General features: G+C 56.1%; 1 protein-coding gene across 6 annotated transcripts; it reads right to left on the bottom strand.

Annotated features, from left to right (window-relative positions):
• Positions 1–10,284: 10,284 nt before the first annotated feature.
• On the bottom strand, positions 10,285–16,187 carry NR4A2 (nuclear receptor subfamily 4 group A member 2). Of its 6 annotated transcripts, none has more exons than XM_072875018.1 (8): positions 16,023–16,187; positions 15,090–15,212; positions 14,025–14,890; positions 13,372–13,501; positions 13,076–13,239; positions 12,442–12,644; positions 11,857–12,035; positions 10,285–11,746 (listed from the first exon to the last, which is right to left on the bottom strand). In XM_072875018.1, the coding sequence occupies exons 3-8, from the start codon at positions 14,886–14,888 to the stop codon at positions 11,490–11,492; spliced, it is 1,797 nt and encodes a 598-aa protein (XP_072731119.1). In that variant the 5' UTR covers positions 14,889–14,890; positions 15,090–15,212; positions 16,023–16,187; the 3' UTR covers positions 10,285–11,489. The 6 variants fall into 6 exon arrangements, with proteins under 6 accessions (XP_072731119.1, XP_072731123.1, XP_072731121.1 ...); XM_072875022.1 differs by having other exon boundaries at positions 14,025–14,712; XM_072875020.1 differs by lacking the exon at positions 15,090–15,212 and having other exon boundaries at positions 14,025–14,351; positions 14,481–14,890.
• Between the last annotated feature and the right edge of the window lie 8,650 nt (positions 16,188–24,837).

Genomic DNA, 24,837 nt, shown 5'->3' with positions numbered 1-24,837 from the left:
CCCTAAAATTAAAACATGGACAGACAATTGAAAGTAAAGCTTTCCCTTTATCCAAGTGTTAACTCGCTTGATTAAAATCATGAAAAAATCTCCGTAAGTCACAGAGAAGGCACTTTTTCTCCCCATCTTGTTAGGTAAAACGGCCCTGTTTTGGCAGCACAGCAAACGCTGCGTCGTCACTGACGGGGGCACTGGGACTGGAGGTTCCGTGGGGTATTTTCCTCAGCTGTTGCGTCTAGCCAACCAAACTCGCCCTGTAGTCCGGGCCGACGCTGGCAGACTGCCTCGGTTCTGCTGAGGAAAGTCACGTGTCTTGGCTTTCGCTGAGCTTTACCTGGGGAAGGAAAAAAAAGCAAACCAAAAAGCCCAAAAAAGGCACAAAGCATACAGCCAAGGTTCACTCTCTGTGAAAGAGTTGGAAGACGCAGCCATCCTCTAACAGCTCTGTCTATCGCACGTTCCTGCAAAGAAGGTCATCAGCTTTGCAAACACCTTAGAGAAAAAAATGAGTTAACAAATGAAGTCACACATTTTAATACATTTACAGGGAATGTAAACTTCACAAGAGCCCAGCAGTGGAGACACCTGAAAGAGGATCAGCAAAAAATTCAGATTTCAGCTCCCTTCTGCAAGGGCTCATTTAGATTTCTGAATTTATCCTGCTCGCTATATTAGCAGTGGCCAGGTACTGCTCTGCCTTGATGTCGCAGGAGCTGCCAAAACCAATGCGAGACAGAAGGGCTGCCGACATGGACGCGTTCTTTCTCCCGAGCATCTGCCCTCCCGACAGCACGGACGATCCCAGGCGCTGCACCTCGGCCGCGGCCAGCACAGTCCTCCCGCGTGGGATCGCAGGACCATCGTGTCCAGTTAAAATTGACCAAAGACCCGGGATCCACGTCGGGTGGGCGAATAGCCGAGTTAATTCCAGAGCTATTCGCTGACCATGAAGGTAACTACACGTCTGAGTTCCTGTGCCGAGGCCTCGATGCTCTTGGTGCACAGACGCTATGCTTTTGGCAGGTGCGCAGATCTCCCGGTGGGTGGAGGTTTAGTATCACAGGTAAGGGAACGAACACACCATGAAGTCCTGTCTCCTTGGTCCCATGCTTTCACAGCCCATCACTGCAGGGATGTCACCCCTCCGTTCAGAGAAGGGCTTAGAGGAGCGTGTCGGCACCAGGTATTAGCAAAGCAGCACTGAGACTGGAAGTGAACCATCGCTCCTGACAAAAATCACAGCTTTCAGTTTTCCGTAAAATCTCTCAAGCTTAATTAATAAGTACTTTTTACATGAACAACTGTTCCTTTTTTCCCATTACCTTCTAATAGGACTGTTTATGCAAAACACATCCATTAAAGACAGTTCTGCAGTATCATCTGTTTACGCTGCTATTTACAAATACTGCAAAGAAAAAGCACTGGCTAATATCTTACCTTTATAGATTCTACTGCTTCCAAGATGCCTAGCTGTAGGAACTGCAAACTGGAGCCAAGCCCATGCATCCATTTGTTGTACAAGCCTCCTCGCACAGCTGTGCCGCTGCACCATGGAGCAGACTTGCAACACATCTGCTCACCCAGTCCCAGCCCTCTGCTGCGGAGAAGCTGCCAATTGTGCCTCGCTGTGCCAGACCGTGTGGCAGAGAGGTTTTATTATTATTTATGAAACAGAGGGATATCCAGTAGGGATTAGGAGGACTCTCAAGATCACTTCTGTTTGTGACTCGAGCAGGATTTGAAAACAGGTCTTTTCAAATGGCAGTGAGTAAAATTACACATTTCTGCAACAACATGCTTAGAGCTATATTAACACTTTCATTTAAAATTCAGTTTTCCAAGGGATTTATGAGTTGGCAGTAAATATTCTCCATGAGCTAATAGCAGCCACACCTGAATTATTTTTCTCATTAAAATCAGATCCTGAGAAATATCCATGCAAAGAGCCTGTTGACTGAACAGAATCCATGAAAAAGCATACAGGCAAAACCCGCCTGGGTTAAACAGGAAAGTTTTACCAGTTTACGGTGAGGGCATGCTCGCTTTCATCCCCTGCTGTACTTTATAGCCACTGGCTTCAGCAAACAGCCACGAGCAGCACAGGAAACCATCCGGCACTAGCAGGAGCGACAGTATGAGTTTAATAGAAATGTTAATATTGACTCTCTCACAAATACAACCACCACATTTAAACAGGCTACTCAGCATTTCATGCTGCTGGACTCCTGCGTTCGGAAAGACTGGGCTGCTCCATCTCGCCTTTTCACCTCAAAGCACATTCCCAATTTTAATTTTGTCCACATGTCCCATGACCAGCTCATTAAACCTTGTTACATTTCCTTCCAGCTCCAACTTAACATCTTTTCTTTAAAGTTACTTCCTTCTCACTAACATCTGTGGTCTGCACGATTTCTGCACTAGACAGCAAAGTAAGAGTTAATCTGGAAAATAAAGTCATCCTGAGCCTGGCCCTAATTCCTAGACCCGGCTTGTCTCAGGGAGTCAGAGCAGGTTGCATTCACTTACCAATTTCTGCAGGACCCTATATATATATTGGTAATCTCTAACCATCCTGATTGTTTGAAAAAAAACACATTAATTTCATCTAAAAACAGGACACACTTGCTGTTTGTCTTCTAAATCACCAGTGCAGATGCTCAGACACCCGGAGCTTGACACCAATGGCTGTAACAGCTTCCCTGGAAGCCTCGCCCAGACCCAGCACCACCTTGGTGCTCTGCTGCTGGTCCTCCAGCCATGCCAAAGCGCTAATAGCCTGGCCCCTTGCAATTAATCTTTCAGGTAAGATTTTGTGAGGCACCGCACTAAAAGTCCAAATATGTTGCTATCATCTTCTGCATTCCCGTGCTCTGGTTTGTAATTCAGTCTCAAACAGTGCACTTGATGGCATGGGTTCTTCTGCGTCGAAAGAACTAACCACCCCTATTTTATTGTCATGTTTGTCTGAACAAAGAACACCGCAATATCAATCCCAATTAAATATTTGCTTAACTTGCAGAGGAATTGTGGATGCAGGAATAAAAACAACACAGGATTTCCTTCTGAAATTGCACTCCCGTGCAGAAACATCTGTAAACGTTCTCAGGGCTTCTGCGCCCTCCGATCACTACCGACAATAAACCTGGTCAAAGTTGCCATGGCACAGGCATTTCTAGGATTACAGAAATAGCGGTTTCTATCTGGCCCTCCCTTTACTGAACCTGCAACGTCCTTTCCTAAGATGTTTAACAAAGGCATAGATAGCAGATGTTTGTAGTTAATTTTAGCTAACCTTCTCACTCTATTTTCACTAGTATCAATAACTTTTTCCAAATAACTTTGCGCCATTATTTCATATTTGTTTTGGAAATCTGCTAAAAATACAAGTCTGAAACAAATGTATTGTAGAAAATACGTATTTCTCCATCAGAGCCATATTGCTCACAAATGATTGCAGAAGTAATGTGAACACATGAAATTTATTTGGTTTTGTTAGGAAATTAAATGAAGGAAAAATTCACAGTTCTTTAACTTCTATAAGCTCCATCTTCAGGAATTAGCACAAAGATTTGTTTTTATAGAGGTTTTTCAGGAGAAAAGACATCAGTTTATGACTTTAAATGAATTTGTAAGAGACGCAACTGTGTTTTATTGTCCTTGCTTATGCTCTCAGTTACACAGTAGATTATTCTCGCTACAAATATCATAAATACATGGTTTGGGGTTTCTGTTCTTTGGAACCCTCCGCCATTTACACTAGGTGTATCCATGAAGGCATGATGCTATGCTAACACCCCCTTAGCTTCAGAAGTTTATCCATGCCAGTATACTCGTGTGCCTAAGGTTTGTAAAATCAGGCTCCTGTTGTAAAGCAAAATTCGTAGCCCGACGCTGGAAGCCATGTCGCTACTCAAGAATCGTGTCCACGTTATTTGGGAACATCATACAGGGAAATACCCAATTTTATGGTAAAACAGAAAAAAGCATACTGTAGCATCTAGTCACTTCGCTTCTCAAAATGCTTAATTGCAGCTGTAGGGAAATGCTGTGTTTCAAAAATATGATAGTCCTGAACCTTCACGAAGTAACTTCAGGTACAAAACCACACAAAAAGCACTGATACAGGCGTGGCGAGTTCTGTTTCCGTGGACTCAGCAGATTCCTGCTCTTACATTTCTATGTTTGCAATTTCTTATGAGAAGAGAGTAAAATTGTCAAAACTAAGGATCCTAAACTACTCAAATGGCTCTGAAACAAAATCACCCGACGACTTAACGATGGTATGGCTGCTTACATAAAGGACTTTTAGAGCTGGAGAGAGATGCAAAAAAATCAGCGTTTGTGGGGATAGAGCTAAGCCGTGCTTTGCAAAGCAGACCCCTGATGCCGGGGAGTGTCTTCCGCGGGCCGGGAGCGTGGGGCAGCGCCTTTCACTGCGGGCTGCCCGTGGACGCCCCAGCCCAGCCCCAGCCCCCCGCGCTCCGCACCGCACGGCCGGGCTGCGTCCCGCTCCCGGGAGAGGGCACGGCGCGGGGAGCAGCCAGCCCAGCAGCCTCGGGAAGCAAAGCAACCTTGACATGGCTCCAGGGAGAGCTGCTCACCTGCCCTCCCAGCTGGAGGTAAGGAGCTGTCGTGGCAGCTGACAAGGAGTAAGTGGAGATAAAAACAGGAGAAATATCTGGGACAAAAAAATGTCAACCCGTACAAACTCGGGGACAGTCTTAAAGAGAATAACATTTAGGAGCAATCCTACAGAATTAGCCACGTCGGTGTTAAAAAAGAGCGATCCCTGTACTTTAGAGGTACCGAATCACCCGCAGAACCTTCTGACAGAGCTCTGCAGAGAAGTGATTGCACGTGCCCCCGAGAGAAGCCTGGCACCCTGCTCCTGTGCAGCAACGGGGGTTCGCAGGTTGCACCTTTTCTTTCAAAATGCTCATGCTTACATTTTCCCAGGAGCACATTTAAGAGGCCAAACAGGCACAGGTACAACCCCTGTAAAGCTGCGGAGTACCCGCTGCGACACGCAGAGCAGACCTCGCTGCGGCCATGGTCCTTCTGCCAGCTCCGGGCTCCGGCTGCTGCTCCCTCCTCACCCCGTGCCGGGGATCCGCTGGGACGCAGCATCCCTGCCTGCCGCCTCGGCCACATCTCGGCCACCCCATGTCGTGGCTGCTCTGCCTTCCAAGCCCGGACTGAGCACAGCCGAGTGGAAATTAAGATACTGCTTTTGATCTGAAAGGCAGACCCATCCTATTCTAGCAGTGGTTCCACTCCCCACGCCATGACCTGAGCCCGTCCCTGGCTCACGGTGACGCTCCCTCCCCGCAGTCAGAACATTTCCAGAGGGGCTGACGACATCCACTCGCTCCTCCCGCAACAGAGCCCCTCGTTGTTGGCCTTTTAAATTTTGCTCCAGAGCTTGTCGCTTCGCTTTATTTCTTTATGAAGAAGCTGGAGGGTTTCTTGTTTTAAGGTACATACCTTAACTATTCAAGAGAGACGTGCCATCAGCGCAGGCCTAGCCTTTTCCTTGCCGCACGCCGACCGCAGCGTGCATCGGTGGCATCTCACCCTGGGATCTAATACCCGCAATTACCAGATCGCCAGTTGAGCGCCTGTTTCAGTAACTAAACGTAGGCACTTTCTCAGGAAATAATGATTACAAATCCCAACCATTTTTACAAGTTTTGTTGGAGAAGGGGAACACACAGAAAAGACTTTTTGCGGTTTATTTTGCAACCGGATTACAGCTACGTTTTATTGTCTGCAATTCTGACTGGGTTGTTATAGTATACTATGTAATTTGCATGGAACATTAAAATGATAGAATAATTAAAATTTTGGATTGATGTCTGTTTGTAGAAAACCAAGTTAGCTGAGAAAAATTAGCCAAGTAATGTTATTTAGCATTTACTAACATGTGCGAGCCCCTGTGCCTTTAATAAGATATGCAACAAGCATTAAAAGCTATTTTTGCCAGTGCTGTAGAGCAGATTTGTCCTATTAAAGCATTACTTCAATCACCAAACCTGAAGCGCTGCGACTTAAGAGCATCAATCCAGCACACACGGCAACAACCCCTGCCTGCTGAAAAACAGCTGTACTCACCACCGCTGCTGTGAGTCAGAGGAACCGGGCTCCGACCAGGGCCCACCAAGGCAGCTTACGTGAAAAAGCTGCGTGCCTACACACAAAAGTTGTTCAAGTGTCATTTCTCCTAACGAGAAACGTTCATCTGCGTTCAACTCTTCCTGCATTCTGAAAGCCACTCCGTCGTAAAAGAGGGAGCTGGGGAGAAAAATGGTAAGTGACCAAAAGCCCCGACTAGCGTTACAGAAGTTCTCTCATCTTAGTGAAGGCCCCAAATTTACTGACGAGATTTGGTTTCGTACAGAATACTGTATGTAGATGTGGGTAAAAATTATCTGAATAGACAGGAGGCCTGTTCAAGGAGCGTATTGTTTGCATGTGTCCAAAATTAGTTTTCTCGGCAGTCATTCTGTGGCCTGGCACGTTCTCCATCTTGCAGGAAACATTGCATTGGAAACTCAAGCAATCACAAATCACCTTGCGGAATTAAGCAGGGCTGCCTTGCTAGTACCGTAATAAACCTAATACATTTATATTGCATCTACGTTAAGTTCTAGTTATGCAGAAATCCCTTGCCTTCAGATTCTTACAAATCTGTATGCCAGACATGCTTCTTTTGAAAGAGAGCACAAATCACCTGTTTTGTCAAAATGAGCTCTTCTGGTCATAGTTGCACCACATTAAGGTGCAGTAATCCCATTATTTACCTAGACACACACTTTGAAATAAAATAAATTAAAAAAAAACAAAAAAAAAAAAAAAACCAAAGCTTAAGTTTCTTTGCAGATCCACCCTTCCGCCTCCAAACCAACCCAGACCACACAGTCTGGTGAAGGCTACTATTTACTACTGAAATAGGGGGGGCAAAGACAGGAGGAAATCAGAAAAACAGAGAAAGAGCACACCATATAGAAAATGTCAAATATGTCAAAACATTCATGAATACCAACATCTCCCTCTGCACCATAACCAGCTGTAAAGGTTACTTAGGGCTAACATTTCAGCAAGTGCAGATTATGCAGCAGTGGGTTTACTTATACATAAAAAATCAGCTACAGGTGCAGCCGAAGTGCTTTTATGTATGCAGCCAGTGCAGGGATTTCTACCACTAAAGAAGAGTCAGAAGGGTAAAATCACATAAAACACAAATTTTCTAGCTTTGACTACCCTAGACATAAATTCCTCCTGGCTGCTCTCTATGTATGTGACACATGCAATGAGGATAATTAGGGACAGGACTAAGAAAGCAAGTGTTGCTGATTGCATTCCAAAACTAATAGAGCTCCTCCACGGGTCTCGTGCCTGCAGTCATTCATCTTCCCAGCGCTACGCTCAGGAAAGGCGGTTTCAGAATACGTCGCGACACTTGCTTGTCCCTAAGTCACCACTTGTGAGTTATGTCAGAACTACTGCAGACAAGCACAGTGTTACGGAACTCGAAGCATAACACATGCAAGGCATACGTTGCGTTAGCCAGGCCCTCAGATAAACGAAGCTTAAATTAAATGTCACGAGTTGAATACGATGTATAAGCAAGCACCTGGCCTGAATTCACCCCCGGTTGGTTTGTCAAGTTTGTAAACCCTAGCATGTTTTGGAAAATTATGCCTTACTGCAATCGTCTCATCCTTCCACACCAGGAGGAGAAAGGGTCCGGCCCTGGAGAGGAACAGTGAGACAGTCCACACCGTAACTGCGCGGGCCTCACTGGAAACAGAAATGTGACTTTTGGATAAATAAAGCGAGCAGACTCCAGTCTCATGCATCGGTGCACTGAAGGCGCAACTCTGTAGAAGACAGTGGAGTTGTATGAGCAAAAAAGTTCGGTTCAAATCAGCCCAGCGGCCTGATAACGAACTACAAAAAAGGAAATCCTGCGGGAGCAAAACAGAATGGGTTTTGTCTGCCTTCTCGCACAAGCCAAGCAGAAAAAGCAGTAACAAATTTCATAATCAGCACAGAGCTAAAATAATTAAGGCAGTTACTAATGTGAAATACTGTATGCCTACAGAAGTAAAATCTTTTAATAAATCCTCCCATTGATAGTACCATTTAAAAATTATTCCTTCAGCTCCATATCCTGCGTTGAGCTTCCACTCCACACATTTTTCTAAATGTTTCTATACAGTGCTTGCTTCTTTCTTTCTTTCTTTCCTTCTTCCCTTCCTTCCTTCCTTCCTTCTTGCCGTCCTTCCTTCCCAGGGGTCTGCAAAACAGGGAAACCAGCGGACTCCTCTCTCGGGGAGCAGAGAGGCTCCAGCAGCCCTTCCCTCCCCAGCTTGCCCTGCCGCTGAGGGTCAGTGCCCTTCGGACGAGAGAGCCCCTGCCAGCGGCAGACGTTACCTCCTGCGAATCCCAACCAAAGCCCTCCTGGGTGCTCACGCCCAGGCCGGCAGTGTTCCTCCCAGCCTTTTGCCCCGCTGCAAGGCACCGCTGACCGGGTGCCGAGCCCGTCTGGAGGGATGCGGAGCGGAGGGAAGAGCCTGGAAAGCTGCGGGAAGAGGGGACCGCTTGGCAGCTGGAGGGAAGAGCCGAGGCGGGTGTGAAACGGCTGCACGGCAAGGACAGCCTCTGCTCTCCCCGGACACAGCGGATTAAGCGTGTTGGAGAAGTTATTGCAAAAGACACTGAGGAAAGCGTTTGGCGAAAGCAGCCTCTAGCTCGGGAGAAAACGAGAGCAGGTGGAGACTCCATGTAAGGGTTAAAGTCCCAACGACTCCAGCCCCGCGCCTGTGGCCATGCCCAGCTCGGACCCCGCTCGGCCTCACCCAGGCTTTGCCTAAACCCCCCCCGCGCCCGGACCCGCCGCCTGCCCCGCCAGGACCGATGTCGAGTTCCTCTTACAACTCCTTTTTACGAATTCCTCGCCTAACCCGGCCACAAAGCCCCTACCCCCGGACAAACCCGAAGGGTCCGTTTCCTCCGTCACCGCACCACTGAACAACACCCCCGCGGCGCGGGGCTTGCCCGCACCTCCCGCAGCTAGCCGGGGGTGCTCGCCCGGCGGCGACGGGCTGCGGTCGGCGGCTCTGCAGAGCCGTTCGGCAGAGCCGCCGACCGCAGCCCGTCGCCGCCGGGCGAGCACCCCCGGGGAGTCCGCAGCGCCGGGAGAGGAGCGGCCGCGGGGAGATGCGCGGTCCCTCGCCCCGGGAGCATCCCCGCCGCCCGCCTCCGCGGGTCCTTCACGGCGGGATGCAGAGCAGGTGAAAGCCGATTTCGGGGGTGGCATCCCGCCCAGCCCCGGGCATTTCTTTTTTCCCCTTGACGCAAAAGGCTGAAGTTTTCTAAATTCCCCGACGTGCCACGGGAGTTTCGTTTCCTCCTGCCTTCCCACGCGCGACCGCGCGGGCTGCGGGGCCGGGACACCCGCGGAGAGCATCCCCGTCCCACGCCGAGAGCCCCTCTGGAAGGGAGCTGGAAGCCCGGGGGGGGCCGCTGGGCTTCTGGAAGCCCGGGGGCTTCTGCGGCTGCTGGGGCCGCAGCTGCTGGCGGGGCTGCTCCGCCGCTCCCGGGGCTCCTCCGCCGCTCCCGGCACCGCCCGGGAGGTTTCCAAGCGCGGTGCTGGCCGCAGCCGGTCCCGCAAAGCCGGGTTCGGAGGAGACCGCCCGCCCGGCCGGAAAGCTTCCCGGGAACGCGGAGCCCCCGGCGGGCAGCGAGCGGCCCCCCGGCACCGCGCACCGCGCCTGGCTCCGCCGCCGGAGAAGTGACCTCCTGCGCATCCCCGCCGCCGCAGCCGCCCCTCGCAGCCTCCCCTGAAGCCCCGGTCCTGCCCCCCAAAGCCACCGCCGGGGCCGCGGGAGAAGGCGCGGAAGCGCCCCCCCCCCCCCCCCGCGCTCCGCCTGCGCGGCTGCCGGCGCGGGAGCGGGCCCGGGCGCTGCAGGGCCCCGGCACGGGCGGGTCGGGCGAGGCGCCGGCCTCGCAGCCCCGGGCTCGCCGCCGCCTCCTCCTCCTCCTCCTCCTCCTCCTCCCGCGGAGCCGGCGCGTCCCGCCGCGGCCGTCCCGGGCCGGGAGCTGCCCCGCGGCCGCCCCGGCCGCGCAGCGGGGCCCGGGGCCGCTGTCCCCCGGGTGCCACGGGTGCCGGCGGCGGGGCTTCTCGCTTGGAGAGAAAGCAGACGAGATTCCGTTCGTTTACATGTTTTATTGTTGTAAACATTAAAATTGTCTTTCTCAAAGAAAGAGTTATCAGGAGAAAGAAAAACCAGCGTTGCTAACTGTCATACACCATAGAAAAAAAGGCAGTGACTTGTACCAGGTGCCGTGCCGGCAATATACAAAGGAAAATACTACAGAATATGGCAATATTAAAAATATTACTCGAACGTAAAATAATATATTAACCGACCATTTCAGACGTAAAGAAACGGAACAAAACAAACCGAAAATTCAAAGTGCTCAGTAATTTCCAGGGAGTTATGTATAGTATAAGCACTCTGGAAACAGTCAAAAGCTGCTGCATGCAAGATTTGTTTAGCTTTAGACAACAAAATAATCAAGATATAAACTTCTTTTTTAATCAACATCAACAGTACATACAACACTTACAAACAAGGAATGTCGGACGGTGTTTACAAACACTATGTGTCCCTTTGGGGAGGGTTTCGGGGTCGTAATACTTGTGCCCACCTATTGTACAACTGAGAAAATGTTTGAAGCTTAGATAACTACCGGTCTTTATAAAAGCTAACAGACTACATAGTGTCTGAAATACTATTTATAGAATATAGACATTACTGAAATAGCAAGTGCCTATAACATTGTCACCCTAGAATCGTCATGCTTTCCTGGTATGGAGAGATTTATTTTTCTTTCTCTTTATTCTCCTTTTTTTTTTTTTTTTTTGCAAACACGTTTAGCTTTTATTTTTAATTTTTTTTTAGAATCGTTTTCCATATTTCTTCATAAATAGGCACAGAATAATTTTTAAAAAGCCAAACTGCATCTGATAAATTTACAAGCCTTCGCCTTCTTTAATGACATGCCACCCACACAACATTTAGGTTTTGTATATATTACAGCTTTCTTTACAGCAGAAAACTTTAGTCTTTAGGAGGGTGAGACTTGTGGGTCACCTTAACGCTTTGTGTGTCACCGTGTGAGTCTTAGCTGCGCACCCGGCGTTGCCAGATATGTTCATCTTTTTAATCAGAAGTCCTTAATAATAAATTCATTTATAAGCTGATAATAAAAAGTTTATACCATGGTATTTGTGTAGTCCATGAGCTGCATCCGTGATGCCCCAGAGCCAAAACGCCCATTCACGTTCTGCCCGCGGGAGGTTAGCAACACTGGCTTGGATGGGAAGCTGGCACCCAGGGGTGCTGCTTCGGGCCCAGACGAATGCCCCTTCGGACGGGTGAAGTTTCTCTTCAGTTCAGTGGAAGTGCACGGGAAGAGTCTTAAAAAGGTAAAGTGTCCAGAAAAAGTTTGTCGATTATTGCTGGCGGTGGCACCAAATCTTCCAGTTTCAGGTAGAAAATGCGTTGCAGCCCCTGCGTGCAAAGCGTGCGAAGTTCAGGGAGCTTCCCCAAGAGTTTGGACAGATAGTTGGGGCGATTCAGCCCCCCGTTATTAAAAGTCACATGGTCTTTGAGGCAATTTACAATCTTGTTTTGAAGTTCTTCCACCCTCTTGGGTTCTTTAAGCCCGTGCCTCTCTGCAAAAGAGAAGGATGCGGGACGTTACAGGTCTGACACGGGGAGGAGGGCGGGCGGGAGGGGAAAGGGGCTGCCGGCCGGGGCCGAGCGGGAAAGAGGGGACACCGACCTGTGACCATAGCCAGGGCAGCGATGCAAGAGAAGGCAGAGATATCGATGTTCATGTTTTGCAAGTTGGAGGAAAATTCAACAATGGAATCGATCCACTCCCCAAAGCCGCGGACGCACTGCAACCGGTGCAGGACTACCCCGTTGCAGAAGATAAGCTTGCCCTCCACTGGGTTTGACCTGGAAGGAACGTGACAACCCCAAAATGAACAGATGAATGGATGGGTAAGAAAGAAAAAATGAGATAGAAAGAGGAGGAGAAAGAGAGAGAAAGACAAAAGGCAGAGAAAGAGGAGAGAAAGGAGACAGAAAGAAATATAGAGAAAGAAAGAAAAATAAAATAGAGAGAAAGAGAAAAAAGAAAAAAGGAGAGAAAGGGGAAGAAAGATTAAAAAAAAAACCAACACAGAAAGAGAAGAGAAGATGGGGCGAGAAAAGCTAAACAACTAATTACTTGAGGAGCAATAAATGAAGGATTTAAGAGGCACCTAATTACCGAGGAGTTAATAAACCGCAGATCAGCGGACCCCGAAAGGATCCGCTTCCGCAGCCGCCCCGAAGGCCCCCTCGGATCCCGGCCGCTCACCTGTACGCCAGCCGCAGCACGAAGAGCTCCAGGAAGGCGGATTCGAAGAGCAGGTCCTGGTCCGGCTTGGGGAGATCAGTGAAGCCGGGAATTTTTTCTGCCCACCCTCGGATGATCTCCATGGAGCCGGTCAAGAGATCATAGAACTGCTGGATGTGCTGGGTGTCGTCTCCGCTCATCTGGTAGTCGGGGTTAGCCTGGAACTGGAAAGTCGTTTTGAGAAGCGCTTAACGAGGCTCTCCCAAGTCCACGGCCCGTGAAATTGCTCGCCCCGCGTCTGGGCGGGGAGCCGGGTTTCCGCAGCAGCTGCACCTCTCTGACCAGCACGGAGACCGGGCAGCCCGGCCGGGACCGCCGCTCCGCGCCGCCGCTCCCCGCACGCCGAGGGCGGCCCGGCGGGGCAGAGCCCCCGGCCGCTGCCCGGCCCCGCTGCCGGCCCGCTGCGGCCCCGGAGGGAGGGGAGGGGCGGCCGGGAGGGACGGGCCGGCCGGGGGCGGGGGGCACGGCGTGCCGCCGGCTCGCCTCTCCCCGGCCGCAGCGGGGCCGGCAGCCGGGCGCGGCGGGGCCGGCCGCCCCCTCCCCGGGCGGGCGGGCGGGCGCAGGTAGGTGCCTACGCGAGCTCGGTCCAGCTTACCCTGGAATAGTCCAGGCTGGTCATAGCCGGGTTGGAGTCGACATGGGCTCTCACCAGCGCACTGATCAGACTCACCGGGGGAGAGGGGGGAGAGGGCTCCTGGGGGCTCTTCGGTTTGGATGGCAAGCGACCCCTCCGGCCTTTGAGGCTGTCTGTGCGCACCACTGCAAGAGAGACGGCGCTCAGCCGGGGCCGGGCAGCGCCGGGGCCGGGCCGGGGCCGGGGCCGGGCCGGGGCCGGGCAGCGCCGGGGCCGGGCCGGGCCGGGGCCGGGCAGCGCCGGGGCCGCGGACTCACCCTCCTTGACCATGCCGACGGCCAGGCACTTCTGGAAGCGGCAGTACTGGCAGCGGTTGCGGCGGCGCTTGTCCACCGGGCAGTTCTTGCTGGCCAGGCACACGTACTTGGCGTTCTTCTGCACCGTGCGCTGCGGGCCGGGCGGCGAGGTCAGCGGGACGGGCCCCGGCCCCGCTCCCCGGCCGCCGCCACCCCCGCCCTTATTTCCTTTCCCCGGTTTTTTTTTTTTTCCCCTTTCTTTTTTTTTTTTTTTTCCAGGGCATTTAACAGGAGAAAATTGATAGCGTTAACATCTGAGCTAACCCCGCGGCTCCTAGCTGTGTTTTATATGCCAAGAGAAGGGAAGGAGACGCTGGGTAAATACAAATCCGTGGGCATTCATATTATTTACATCCCTTGGAGACCTTCTCTATTTAAAATGATAAGATTATTCAATCAGGATGGTGAAATAAAGAGATCACTTAATTTTACCACAGGGAATTCTGTTCCACTTGGTTAGCTGAGACACGGTTCTCTGTCCTAACCGATTTCCATCTGACGGGGAGAGCGGCCGCTGGCCCCGGCGGTCCCCCGCTGCCCACCCCGCTGCCTGCACCGCTGCCCGCCCCGCTGCCCGCAGCCCCGTCACCCTGCCCACCACCCCGCCCGCTCACCTTGAAGAAGCCCTTGCAGCCCTCGCAGGTGCGGACGCCGTAGTGCTGGCAGGCAGCGTTGTCCCCGCAGACGGCGCAGAGCCCCTCGTTGGAGGGGGAGCCCCGCGAGGGCGGCGAGGGCACCTGGCTGTCCAGCAGCTGCGGAGCGTGGCCCAGCTGCAGCCCGGGGAAGGCCATGGAGGGCTGCTTGCGGAGGGGGCTGGGGACGGCGAAGGCCTGCCCGTCCACGGCGTGGTGGGCCCCGGCCGGCTCGGGGTTCATGGGGACGTGGAGGGGCCCGTCGAAGCGCATCTGGCAGCTGGAGACGGGGGTGCCGGGGGGCGACTGCTTGAAGGAGAAGAGGGAGAGGCGGGAGACGGGCGTTTTGCGCTGCTCGATCATGTGCGTGGTGGCCACGTAGTTGGGGTGGAAGTTGTGCAGGGAGCCGGGGTCGTCCCACACGGGGCCGTGCTGCACCTGGAAGCCGGGCGTGGAGGGGGTCGGGGGCGACGAGGGCTTGTAGTACACGGAGCCCGAGTGGGACATCATCTCCTCGGACTGGGGGGGGAGGTGGCTGTGCTGCTGGTAGCCGTGCATCTGAATGTCTTCCACCTTAATGGAGGACTGCTGTCCGGACAGGGGCATTTGGTACAAGCAAGGCGGCTTCACGTCGTAGCTCGTGTTGTAGTTGTCCATAAAGGTACTGAAGCTGGGGAGAGAAGTGGTGGCAGTGATTTCAGTGTTGGTGAGGTCCATGCTAAACTTGACAAACTCCGGAGTTAAGAAATCGGAGCTGTATTCTCCCGAAGAGTGGTAGCTGTAGCTCTGGGAGGCCGGGCTGGCTCCTTGAGGCGAGGACCCATACTGCGCCTGAACGCAGGGCATGGCTGCAAACGAAACAGGTCATGTAGGCTCGGCCCGCACAGCCGCGCTCCCTCCCCGCGCCGCTCCGCTCCGCCGGGCACCGCGCTGCCCCGGCCGGCGCGGGGGGAGGCGGCGGGAGCGGCGGGGCCCGGCGGCGGCCCCCTCCCCGCCCCCGGCCCCGGCCCCGGCCCCGCCGGTGCCGCGGCAGCGCAGCGGACAAACCTTCAGCCGCGGGAGAGGCGTTCTCGGGGGAGCTGAGGGCGGACAGCGTCGGGGGTCAGCGGCGAGCGCGGCTTCCGCGGTTTCAGAGCACGGAGGAGGGCTCCCGCCTGCCCAGCGCGCCGGCTGCAACACAGACACGCGGAGCCGCTCTTCAGGCCGTCCCGGCGGCGGCGGAGCGAGGGCAGCACCGGAGCGAGGGCGGCCCCGGCCCCGGCCGCGGCAGCGGCCCCGCGGGGGTGCGGGAGCGGCCCCGGGCAGGGCCGGGCCGCCGGCGTCTGCGGGGCGCTTCGGCGCCCCGGGAAGCCGGGCCGGGGCCGGGGTCTTTTTAAGCGGGACGAAAACTTCCCGCGGGCGGCGGTCGCTCGGCCGGCGGACCGCCACCCCCGGCTCTGCCCCCCGCCCCGCGGCCGAGGGCAGCCGGCTCGTCCTTCCGTCCCCGCCGGTGGGGCGAGGGAGGCGTCTCCGGGGCGAGCCGGGCGAGGCGCGGGTCCGTCTCCTCCGGGGGTCCCGGCACCCCGCGGGACAGGCGAGCCGCCGCCCGGGCAGGGCGCGGGTGACAGCCGGCGCGGGCGGACGCACGGCGGGCAGGAGCCGCAGCCCGGAGACCCAGCCTGGCGGCACCGCGACTGACGCGCGTCCACGGGCGGCCGGGCCCGGCCCGGCCCGTTCCGTCCCGTGGCGGGCAGCGGGACCCCCGCCGCGCCTCCCGGGCTCCCCCCGAGCAGGAGAAGCGCCGGGCGCTCCGCGGCACCCCGCTCCCACGCGGGCTCGGCGGGTGGGACGGCAGCGCGGAGCCGCCGCCGCCGCCGTCACGCCCCCCCCCTCCTCCTCCTCCTCCTCCCGCGCGTGGAAACCCGGCGTGGGGCGGGGGGGAGGGGGGGGAGGAGGGGGGGAGGCGGTCTGCGCGCGGGTCTGCGCGCGTGGGCTACTCACCGGAGAGCGGAGACCGGTGCATGCATCCAAGTGCCGGGCGGCGGCGGCGGGACACGTCGCGTCGCGGCGGGACACGTCGGGGCTGCGGCGGGGGAGAGCGGCGGCAGCGTCGCGCCGGGCGAGCGAGGCGGCCGGAGTGTCCCGTCCCGTCCCCGCAATGTGCCTTTGTTTATGTGGGCTCCCTCTTCCACAGCCAACGTGCGCCTCGAGCCCCCGCGCGTCACCGCGCGTCAGCGCCGCCCGCCCAATCAGCCCGCCGAGGGGGCCGGCCTTCACCCCGCCCCCTTGGCCCAGCCTCTCCCTTTGGTAAATTTCCGACGCTGACGTCACGCCGCGGGACACGCCCTCAAGGTGGGTGCCCCCCCCCCCACGCCGCTCTCCCCCCCCCCCCCCCCTTCCCGCCCCGTCCACGCGCGGCACCTTAAGCGCGAGGAACAGCGCGCGCGGGGTGGGGGGGCGTGGCCTCATTTGCATAGAGGGCGGTGGCGTCACCCCGCCCGGCGAAAGGGAAAAAGTGAGGAGCGGGGCGTGGCGGCGCGTGTCTCCCACCCACCCACTCTGCGTCACCATTGACGCAACCAGCCGGGGCGCGCCAAAAATAGCGCGCGCGCCCCGACGGGATGCTCCCGGGGCGGCGGGCAGCTCCCGGGCCCTCGGGGGCGCGGGTCCGCGCCCCCGAGGGCCCGGGAGCTCCCCGCCGCCCCCTGCGCCTCGCCTTTTTGGGGGAAAACCCCTTCTTTTCGGGAAAGACGCCAGAGCCGGGATGGCGGACATCCACTCCGCCTTCGCTTGGTCGCCTCCGTTGCTTCCAAGCCGCGCGAAACGCGCGCGTTTCCATCTCCCACGCAAAATTTAAGGGGTTTTCATTTTATTTATCCCCCCCCCTCCCCCAGCATCGCACACACGCAGCCTCTCCGATGTGCATCATTAATAGCACAAGGTGGGGTCAGCGTGGGCCGGAGAAAGTGCGTGGAGGGGGGGAGGACGCAAAGCAGAACGGGTTTAGTATAATTAAGGGCGCTGCACTTATTAAAACCCCACCAGGAATCTTAATTTTGCAGGGCCATCCGGCACCGGCTGCGATGGCGCGCGGGGCTTCGGCGGGGTCGCTGGTCCGAAGAGGTTGTGGAGGGAGGGGAACGCTCGGCCTCCTCCACGGCCGGAGTGGACGCCGACCCCGGATCTCCCCGCGGGACCCTCCGCCGCGGTCCAGCCTGCGAGACGAGGCAGAGGTCACGCAGGCCCCGGCGGCGGAGCGTGGCCATGCGCGGGGCCCGGCCCCGCTGCTCGCAGGTGCTTTTTCTTCAAAGTTCAACGGACTGGAGCGTGCGAGGTGGAGCAAAGGCTGGGAAAAGCTACTGCACGTCAAGCTCTGTAAGTACTGCTCCGTGCAGAACGACAGACTAAAAGCCGGTGCACGCAGCCCGGTGCAACCTTAACCTAGAAAGCCAACATTTTCCACACAAAACCCTTGCCTTACATAAAAACTCTATGAAGCACTTAAATACGAATGGTTTATGTGAAACTGTGATCGTTCCTTCCTAATACGTTTCTCTTGCTGTAAGTAAGTCATCATTCTCACTTTGAAAACCCTTTTCCCTTTAAGCTTACGCTGTAAAAACCCAAACACCCAAGACAAACTGCCTCCCACCGTCTGGCTCGCTCGCATCCAGATCGCTTCCACTTCGTGGTTATATTCTCTTGCTACTACCGAGTTACTACTGAGATTTATCCAACGGGAGACGGGATGACAAAGATTAGCAAAGAAGTCGCGCAGCGCTGCACGCCGCCTCTGATCTGCAAGGGCTTTTTAAAACGACTTTTTCACGGATCGATGTGCTGCTTTGGTGTCGTCTCACGGCGTTCACCCGGCGGGCGCTGGAGGAGCTCGGCCGGCCGCCCCACGCGTCCCCTCGGCTCCCGGGACTCCTGCCGCAGAGCTGTCGCATGACGATCAGCATCCGTCGCATCACGATAGTTCACCCAGGCTATAGTTTTAACATCACAGAAGAAACTCACTGCAAAGGCCCTTTTAGGGATAAGGAATACATCTAATTACCATATCCTTAGAATAGATGTAATATAAATTTCATTACTCACTTAAAAGTTCTAAAGTTAACAGCATAAACTTGAAGTTGAGTAATTAAGTAATCCTTATATAGACACTTATTAAAGTATTTATACATATTATCTTAAATCTACATCTATCATTTTGCCAATTAAAATTAGGACTTTAATTGCAATTAAGTAATTTAATTGCCAATTGAACAGCAAAATTGCTAAGTGACTAATTTTAATGCCTATTTTAATTACCAATCATGACTGGGGAGGGAGCTAATCAAGCAGTATCAGAGTAATGATGTGAAAAAAAAGGGAGAACAAACATTCAAGACTACATGCTTTTAAAAAAGAACTCTAAATTAAATAAATGCAAACACAATTTCATACATGTGGTGAAATGCTGTATTTTGGTATCTCAACACACGAGCACAAAGAACACGTTTAATTAAAAAGAACCGTCGCGCTTCCCCCAGAGTGCTGACGATGAAGGGCCCCTTAGCCCTCGCTTCTGCGTTAGTCCCCCCGAAAGGCAACCCCGAAACTCTGCGCAGGCGGGAGCTGTGTACAGCCGCTAGCTCGGCAGGCTGAGCTCCCGTAGAAAAGCCGAGCTTAAAACCCAAAATGTTGGTAAATTTAAGAAGATAGAAGACCCCTCCAACACCGGGCGCAAGGAAACAGGGTGGCACTGATGGGCCGGGGGTCCCCCCGTACAGTGAGGTCCCCTTAGAAAACGTTTCGGCGGTGGCTGCAACAGCCCGCGCACCCACGTGAGAGACCCTCACCTGTCCGACGGCACGGGGAAAGCCCCGGCTGCCGCGGGGAGAGGGAGGCCAGGGCGCAACCGGTGCCTTTTCCACCCGCAGCGCTTGCTGGTGCTGTTCCTTCCCGTCGCGGGGGCCCGTGTCGTCCCCTTCCCCCAAGGACAAGCACCGGCGCACACGCACACGTGTGTGCACACAGAGGTGCGTCACCGCTGTTCCCGCTCCCTCCCATCAGCGGTTAAAAGACGTAAAGGTGAATCACAAGCAGTTTTGACCCTGAACCGCCCGTATAGGAGGGCCGTCCCCAAGCATACTCCAAAAAGTAAAAAATCCCTCTTCCCGAAAGTCCCCACCCACCACTAACGAGGTTTCCCAGCTCATTAGAACAGCTTCCACAGGAGGACGTGCTGCAGCCGACCCCACAGGCCGTATCTTGGAAACCATCTGCGCGCAGGCCTGCTTCAGGTACTCTCATTTTCAATAAAAGCACAAAAATCCGTGTCATTCCTATCCGTGAGGGTAGCAGATTCCCAAGGTCTAAAGGAAAGTTACAGCGTTTCTTTAAGATTACGAAGCGCAGGAACTGATGTGCGGCAGCTCCCGTTGCACATCTATTGGTAGAAAGACCGTAACCGGATCACAGTCCCCGAGGCTGAGGGTGCGCACCCAGGGTGCACAGCCAGTGCTGCAGCCGGCAGCCAGCATGGCCGGACACGGTCAGCGCTGCGGCTAGCACCCGTGGTGACCGCAACCCATCACGAACGCTGTGAAACACCTGCCCCCGATGTTTTATTAACGCATAAAGTCTGAACTACGGTATGTCCTTGGCAGTCTTGGGCGTCACGGTATTGCAGGAACTCACTATGCACAAAGCGACCGGTTGTTTTGTACACGGGCAACCCCAGCTTCGGTTCCTCGGTGTCCCGCGGCAGCGTCATGGGTTTGCTCCTTCTCTTCTCCAGGCCAGCGAGCCTCGGCTGGTGCCCCTGTATGACGAGGACCCCGTTTGTGTGGTACGGACGAAGAGGGTTCTGCAACTTCTGCACCTGGCCCTTCCCTCTGCGAACACGCTTTCAGTCCCGGAGTCACGCACGTGTACCCCGTCTAACTTGGGCAAGTGTTTCAGGGTGATGTTTTGGGAGAGGGAAGCTTTGTTTCCTCTTCAACAGAGCAGAAGTTGAAGACTTACAAGAAGGTACCCGACTGAAGACACGATGTGTACAAGCGGCTGCGACTACTTCCATCGGGAATCCCCGCTACAGGCCAAGACCCCGTCACCCTGCCTAGGGACAAGGCTGCGGAAAGGACAGCACCGGGCCCCCAGCGCACACGCGACCCGTCCCCGCTTGGTGAACTCACACGCTGCAGAAGGATGTTTACGCTGACATATAGCGGTGTTATGGCCGAGAGATCCAAAATGAGTGGCGTCACTTCAGTGAATACCTCCCAAGGGAAGGAGGACCAACGCATCGTTTTGTCCAATTTCACTTCGACACTTCTTTACATGAGGTGCGCAGTCCCCAGACGCAAGCCCAAACGGAGAAAGCGGCAGGCTGCACGTTAGGCACAAGCCTTGCGCTAGCGCCCGGCCGCTGCGGCAGCGCCCGGCCCCGGCACCGCCAGAAATCGGCCAAAGACCAGCATCTTCATCGTGGCGGCTGCAGCGCCCGCGCTGACCTCCCCTCCAGGAGAGGCCGACAGCTCCAGCCCCGGAGCGGCAAAGCCAGAGTGCACGCGTCCGTGTCCCCGTGAGAACCGTCAGGTCTCCCCACGGCGAGCGAGTAGCTGTGACGGCCCCGATGACGTGACGTTAGTTAGAGCCCCGATGATGTGAAGTTAGAGCCGTCAGAGCGCTCATTTCCAGGCTCGGACGTGAACGGAGCAGCTCGCGAGCGCTCCGCTATCCCTCTTACGTTTTCCTAACACTTCCAAAGGGGCGTCGTTCTCCCTTCTTTCCCGCTCTTAGTCCACTCCTGAACCTCGGTGGTGCTGGTAGCATCAGCCGACGTAAGGTACTCGTTACGGTAACGTTTATTTCCGCTTATATTCTTACTAACGCGTGATTATTCCGCGGCAGACGCTAAGGCTGGATTTTCCCCCTGCTGCGCCCGGCCGGCAGGCACAACGGGTCGCGCGCCAACGTCCGCCGAGGCCCCAGAACGCAGACGGACGCTTCCCGCCTTCGAAGCCCGGCTCGGTTCGGCCGCGGCCTTCGTAGCCCTTCGCAGCGACGAGGCCCGTTCCCCGCCTCGCCGTCGCCCAGGTCGAGGGCCCGGCGTCGCACCGAGCCGTTCCTCCCCGCGCTCCCCGCCGCGGCCCGACGGGCTGAGCGGCCCGCCCGGCACGTGCCGCCTTCCTGCGCTCGCCGCGCAGCCGCGCTCGCGCTGCCGACGGCGACACCCGCCCGCCCCGGCCACGCGGCCGCGCTCGAGCTGCCGCCGCCGGCACCGCGCACCGCCGCGGACCCCGGGCCGGCTCCGGGGCCCGCCCGCCGCCGCCCGCACCGCCCCGGACGCCTCCCGCCGCCGGTCCCGCGCCGCGCCGCCCCGCCCCCGCCGCCCGCCCGCCCGCCGCTACCTGCCTCCGCCGCCGGCGCGGAGCGGCGCGGAACGGAGCGGCGCGGCGCGGCGCGGAGCCGAGCGCGCTCCCCGGAGGGCCGGGGGCCGCCGCGCCCCCTCGCAGCTGCCGCCGCCGCCAAGCGCGTCAGCGCCCGTCAGCGCCGCGGCCCCGTGACGGCAGCGCCGGCGGTCGCGGCCCGGCCCCGCCGGCGGGGGGGCGCTGACGCGGGCGCGGGGGCGGCGAGGGGGCTCCCCGGGGGCGGCGAGGGGCTCCCCGGCCCCGCGGGTCAGCGCGGCGGCGGCGGCGGCGGGGGGGTGGAGGGGGGGTCGGGGCTGCCCACGCGCGCCGCGACGGTGGGCGGGGGTGCGGGGTGCGGGGTGCGGCTCTGCCCGCAGCCCGGCCCGGCCCAGCCCCGCCCGCGCGGGAGAGGCGCGGCGCGTCCCCGCGTTCGGGACCACGCGGGGCTGATTTCGGGGCCACGCAGGCCCGGCCCTGCCCGGGAGCGGGGTGCAGCTCCTCACCGCCGCGATGGGGAGGTGCGCGGCGGTTTGATGTCAGGCGAGCGTCCTCTGGATTCCAGAAAACGGACTATTTTAAGCACCTTGTAAAGTTTTCTTACATAAAACACACATCTATACACTTAAACACACACCCCCCCACACACATACTCTAACGCATACGCAGATCAGATTTTTAACTTGGCAGCGTTTTCCTAGAAGGTTTGAAAATGCCAAAAGTAGTAACTACGCTGCAGAGACGATTACAGCTCCTCATTTGCTATTCGTTTCTGAATTTCTGTTCTCTGACAAGGATGCCGGCCAGGTTGGAATACCGGCAGAACAACCCCAAGGTTGTCCCAGGAGCGGCACAGGCCCCTTTGCGGGCGCGGGGACGGCGCTGGGAAGCGGCAGCAGCCGCCTGCCGCCACCTCGTTAGCAGGTCAGGGAAGTGACAGCAGGAAAGCGGAGCGGCACCACCGCAGCTCCTCCAGTCACTTTGCTTCCAGTAGAATATATGAATGTAATTACACTTTTTTTCCCCCAGAATTTGTGTATGCAGGCCATGGATCTGCACGTGGATCAGACGCTCCCGATTAAGCGAGCCTCGCCAGGGGCTGCAGGTACCTACCTGGACGGGCGGATTTCACCACCGACGCCAAGAGTGAGCAGGCCTTGAACAAACCAGTCGTCCCAGCGGGAAGGGCTGGCTCTTTGCGGGCAGTGCTATCGCACTGCTCCCAGGGACTGCCTGGAGTAAAAGCGAGCCACCCACATTGAAAAGCTCAAGAACCCCGAGCCATGATTTTCAAGTCCTCTCAGTGATTGCTGCCTCGTTTCGTGTTTTCCTACCGCGGCCGTTGCCAGACGCTCTCGCTGGTGGATGGGAACGGGAGCAGCAGACATCTGACTCCAATCGCCACGGCTGGTTAGCGAGCGCAGCGCTGCGCATCCGAAGGGGACCTTTTCCCTCTGCCCCTGCGCGTTTCCTTAGTCGAGAAGCCCCCATTAGCAACGCACGAGAAGTCAGGATGGCGCAGGGGACACGGAGCGTCCTGGAGGCCGGGGTCTGGCTGCGGTGACGGTGGAGGTGGCCGGGGTCCGCGCTAGCCATCGCCTGCCTCGTTTGGGAATTGTCTCAGGGATTGGTGCCAGGCTGTTCTGACAGCTCTGGAAACCCCCAAAAAATGTCACTTGAGTGATGTACTGATGCCACAAGCACTCTAAAATAGCATAATTACACATTCTTTTCCCTGTATTTTGGTAATTGACTGACAAAACACACAGAAATCTGGTTTAATTAACTACATTCTTTAAGTGAAATCCTTCTTGTTGTTTTAAGTCAAATCCTTTCTTGTTTTGGGAGGGATTTTATCGACATATCTGGGATCCTTTCCCCCTCATACGGTCCTCAGAAATACATTCCCTGGAAGACGCTGCCATATTTGACTGCGGGAAAAGAAAAAATCACCGAAGCTGGCAAAAGGGGCAGGTTTCCAGCGCGGCCCTCTCCAGCAGCCGGCCACGCCGAGAGGTGTTGCTGGCCCCATCTCCGGATGGACAACGCCGTCCAGAGGCCCTTGTGCACGGCGGGGTCGAGGCTGAGCTCCGAAAGCGCCTCTGGGTCTGCCCGGGGCCGGCGCTGCTCAGAGCTGGAGCCAGGAAAGGCGCTTGACACAAGACCAAGTATTTTTCCTCCAAGATGTTTTTCATTACTGGAGCCTCATAACAACAGCGTGAGGTTGCTCAGGACTCGGTATCAGGAGCCCCATCCGCGGGTGCCAAAACTGCCTGTGCGAGAGAGGGTGTTTCTCGGGACATCACGGCATCGTTATCTTCCATCCTGCGTTGCGGTCGCTTGCATAAAGCCTCGCAGATGTGAAACATAATGCCGGAGGAATGTCTGGTTTGACCGAGTTACCAGGAGTCTATTTCTGTAATCCCCAACTAGAAACAGTTTGCTGAAGTCCTCTCAAACAATTTACTGTGGGATGGACTTGCTGCCAAAGGCAAGAAGTGTTTGGCCTGGTGAATTCATCGCTGCAGAGGGTGACTGTGACCCCTCGCTCTCCAAAATAGTTGCGTATAAAGACATCGTGGTTTTAAAGCGGCGGATGCGTGGTCTGCTTTTGCAGGGGAGGTCGGCAGTGGTGCCGATGGCCTCGCCGGCACTGCTGCGGTGCTTGAGGACCGACGCGCGCTGCTTTGGGGCCCGATCCTTCCCCTTCACTCAAGTCTTAAGAAAATAATGTTCCATTGAGGCTGTAAGCCTCGAGGCCTCCCGAAACAGAGATATTTTGAGTATTTTACACAATATCTTAGAAAACTGTTACGCTCATGCCTAGTGAGTGGGAGTTCCGTGCGTGCAGACCTCACCGAGCTGCGATGGAGCGTGCCAGCCCCACCGGGTGCCAGCCTCCTCCTCCATCCCAGCACAGGCTGGGTTGAAATTGCGGCACAAGCAGAACCCCCCGGTCACCGGCCGGCCGGGGCTGCCTCTGGGCTGGCGGGCGGCTCTGCCCAAGGCACCCCGCGTTGCACGGCGCCTGTCGGAACCCGGGTCCCCTCAGCCGGGGTGCGTCCCCAGGCGAGGGTCTTTCCCTAGGGGTGCCCAGTTTTCACCTCCCGGTTTCCTCAGTCAGCCCGGGTGAAGCCCTGGTTTGCAAAACACGCGTTTAATCCCGAGAGGTGACCGAGCTGTGTTTTGCAATCATTGCTCTGAAATAAGTCTGAGTTATAAAATACAGTCTCTTTTTGGCAAGAGGGCTGTTAAAACTTTTTTCACTGCTGAGGGTGCTGATGGTAACGGAGGGAGCGTGACAGCCGCTGCGGTGGGGCCTGGGTGCGCTGCGCGACGGTCACCAGGAGCGGAGTTACCGGCATCGTGCGTTTGTCCAGCCGCTCGTATGACAATGACCTTCCTCTATAGCTGGCTCC

Source organism: Ciconia boyciana, chromosome 10 (assembly GCF_034638445.1).
Source record: "Ciconia boyciana chromosome 10, ASM3463844v1, whole genome shotgun sequence".
Taxonomy (NCBI): domain Eukaryota; kingdom Metazoa; phylum Chordata; class Aves; order Ciconiiformes; family Ciconiidae; genus Ciconia; species Ciconia boyciana.
Note: the sequence above shows the minus strand (reverse complement) of the source record. Positions and strands in the feature narration are given on the sequence as shown.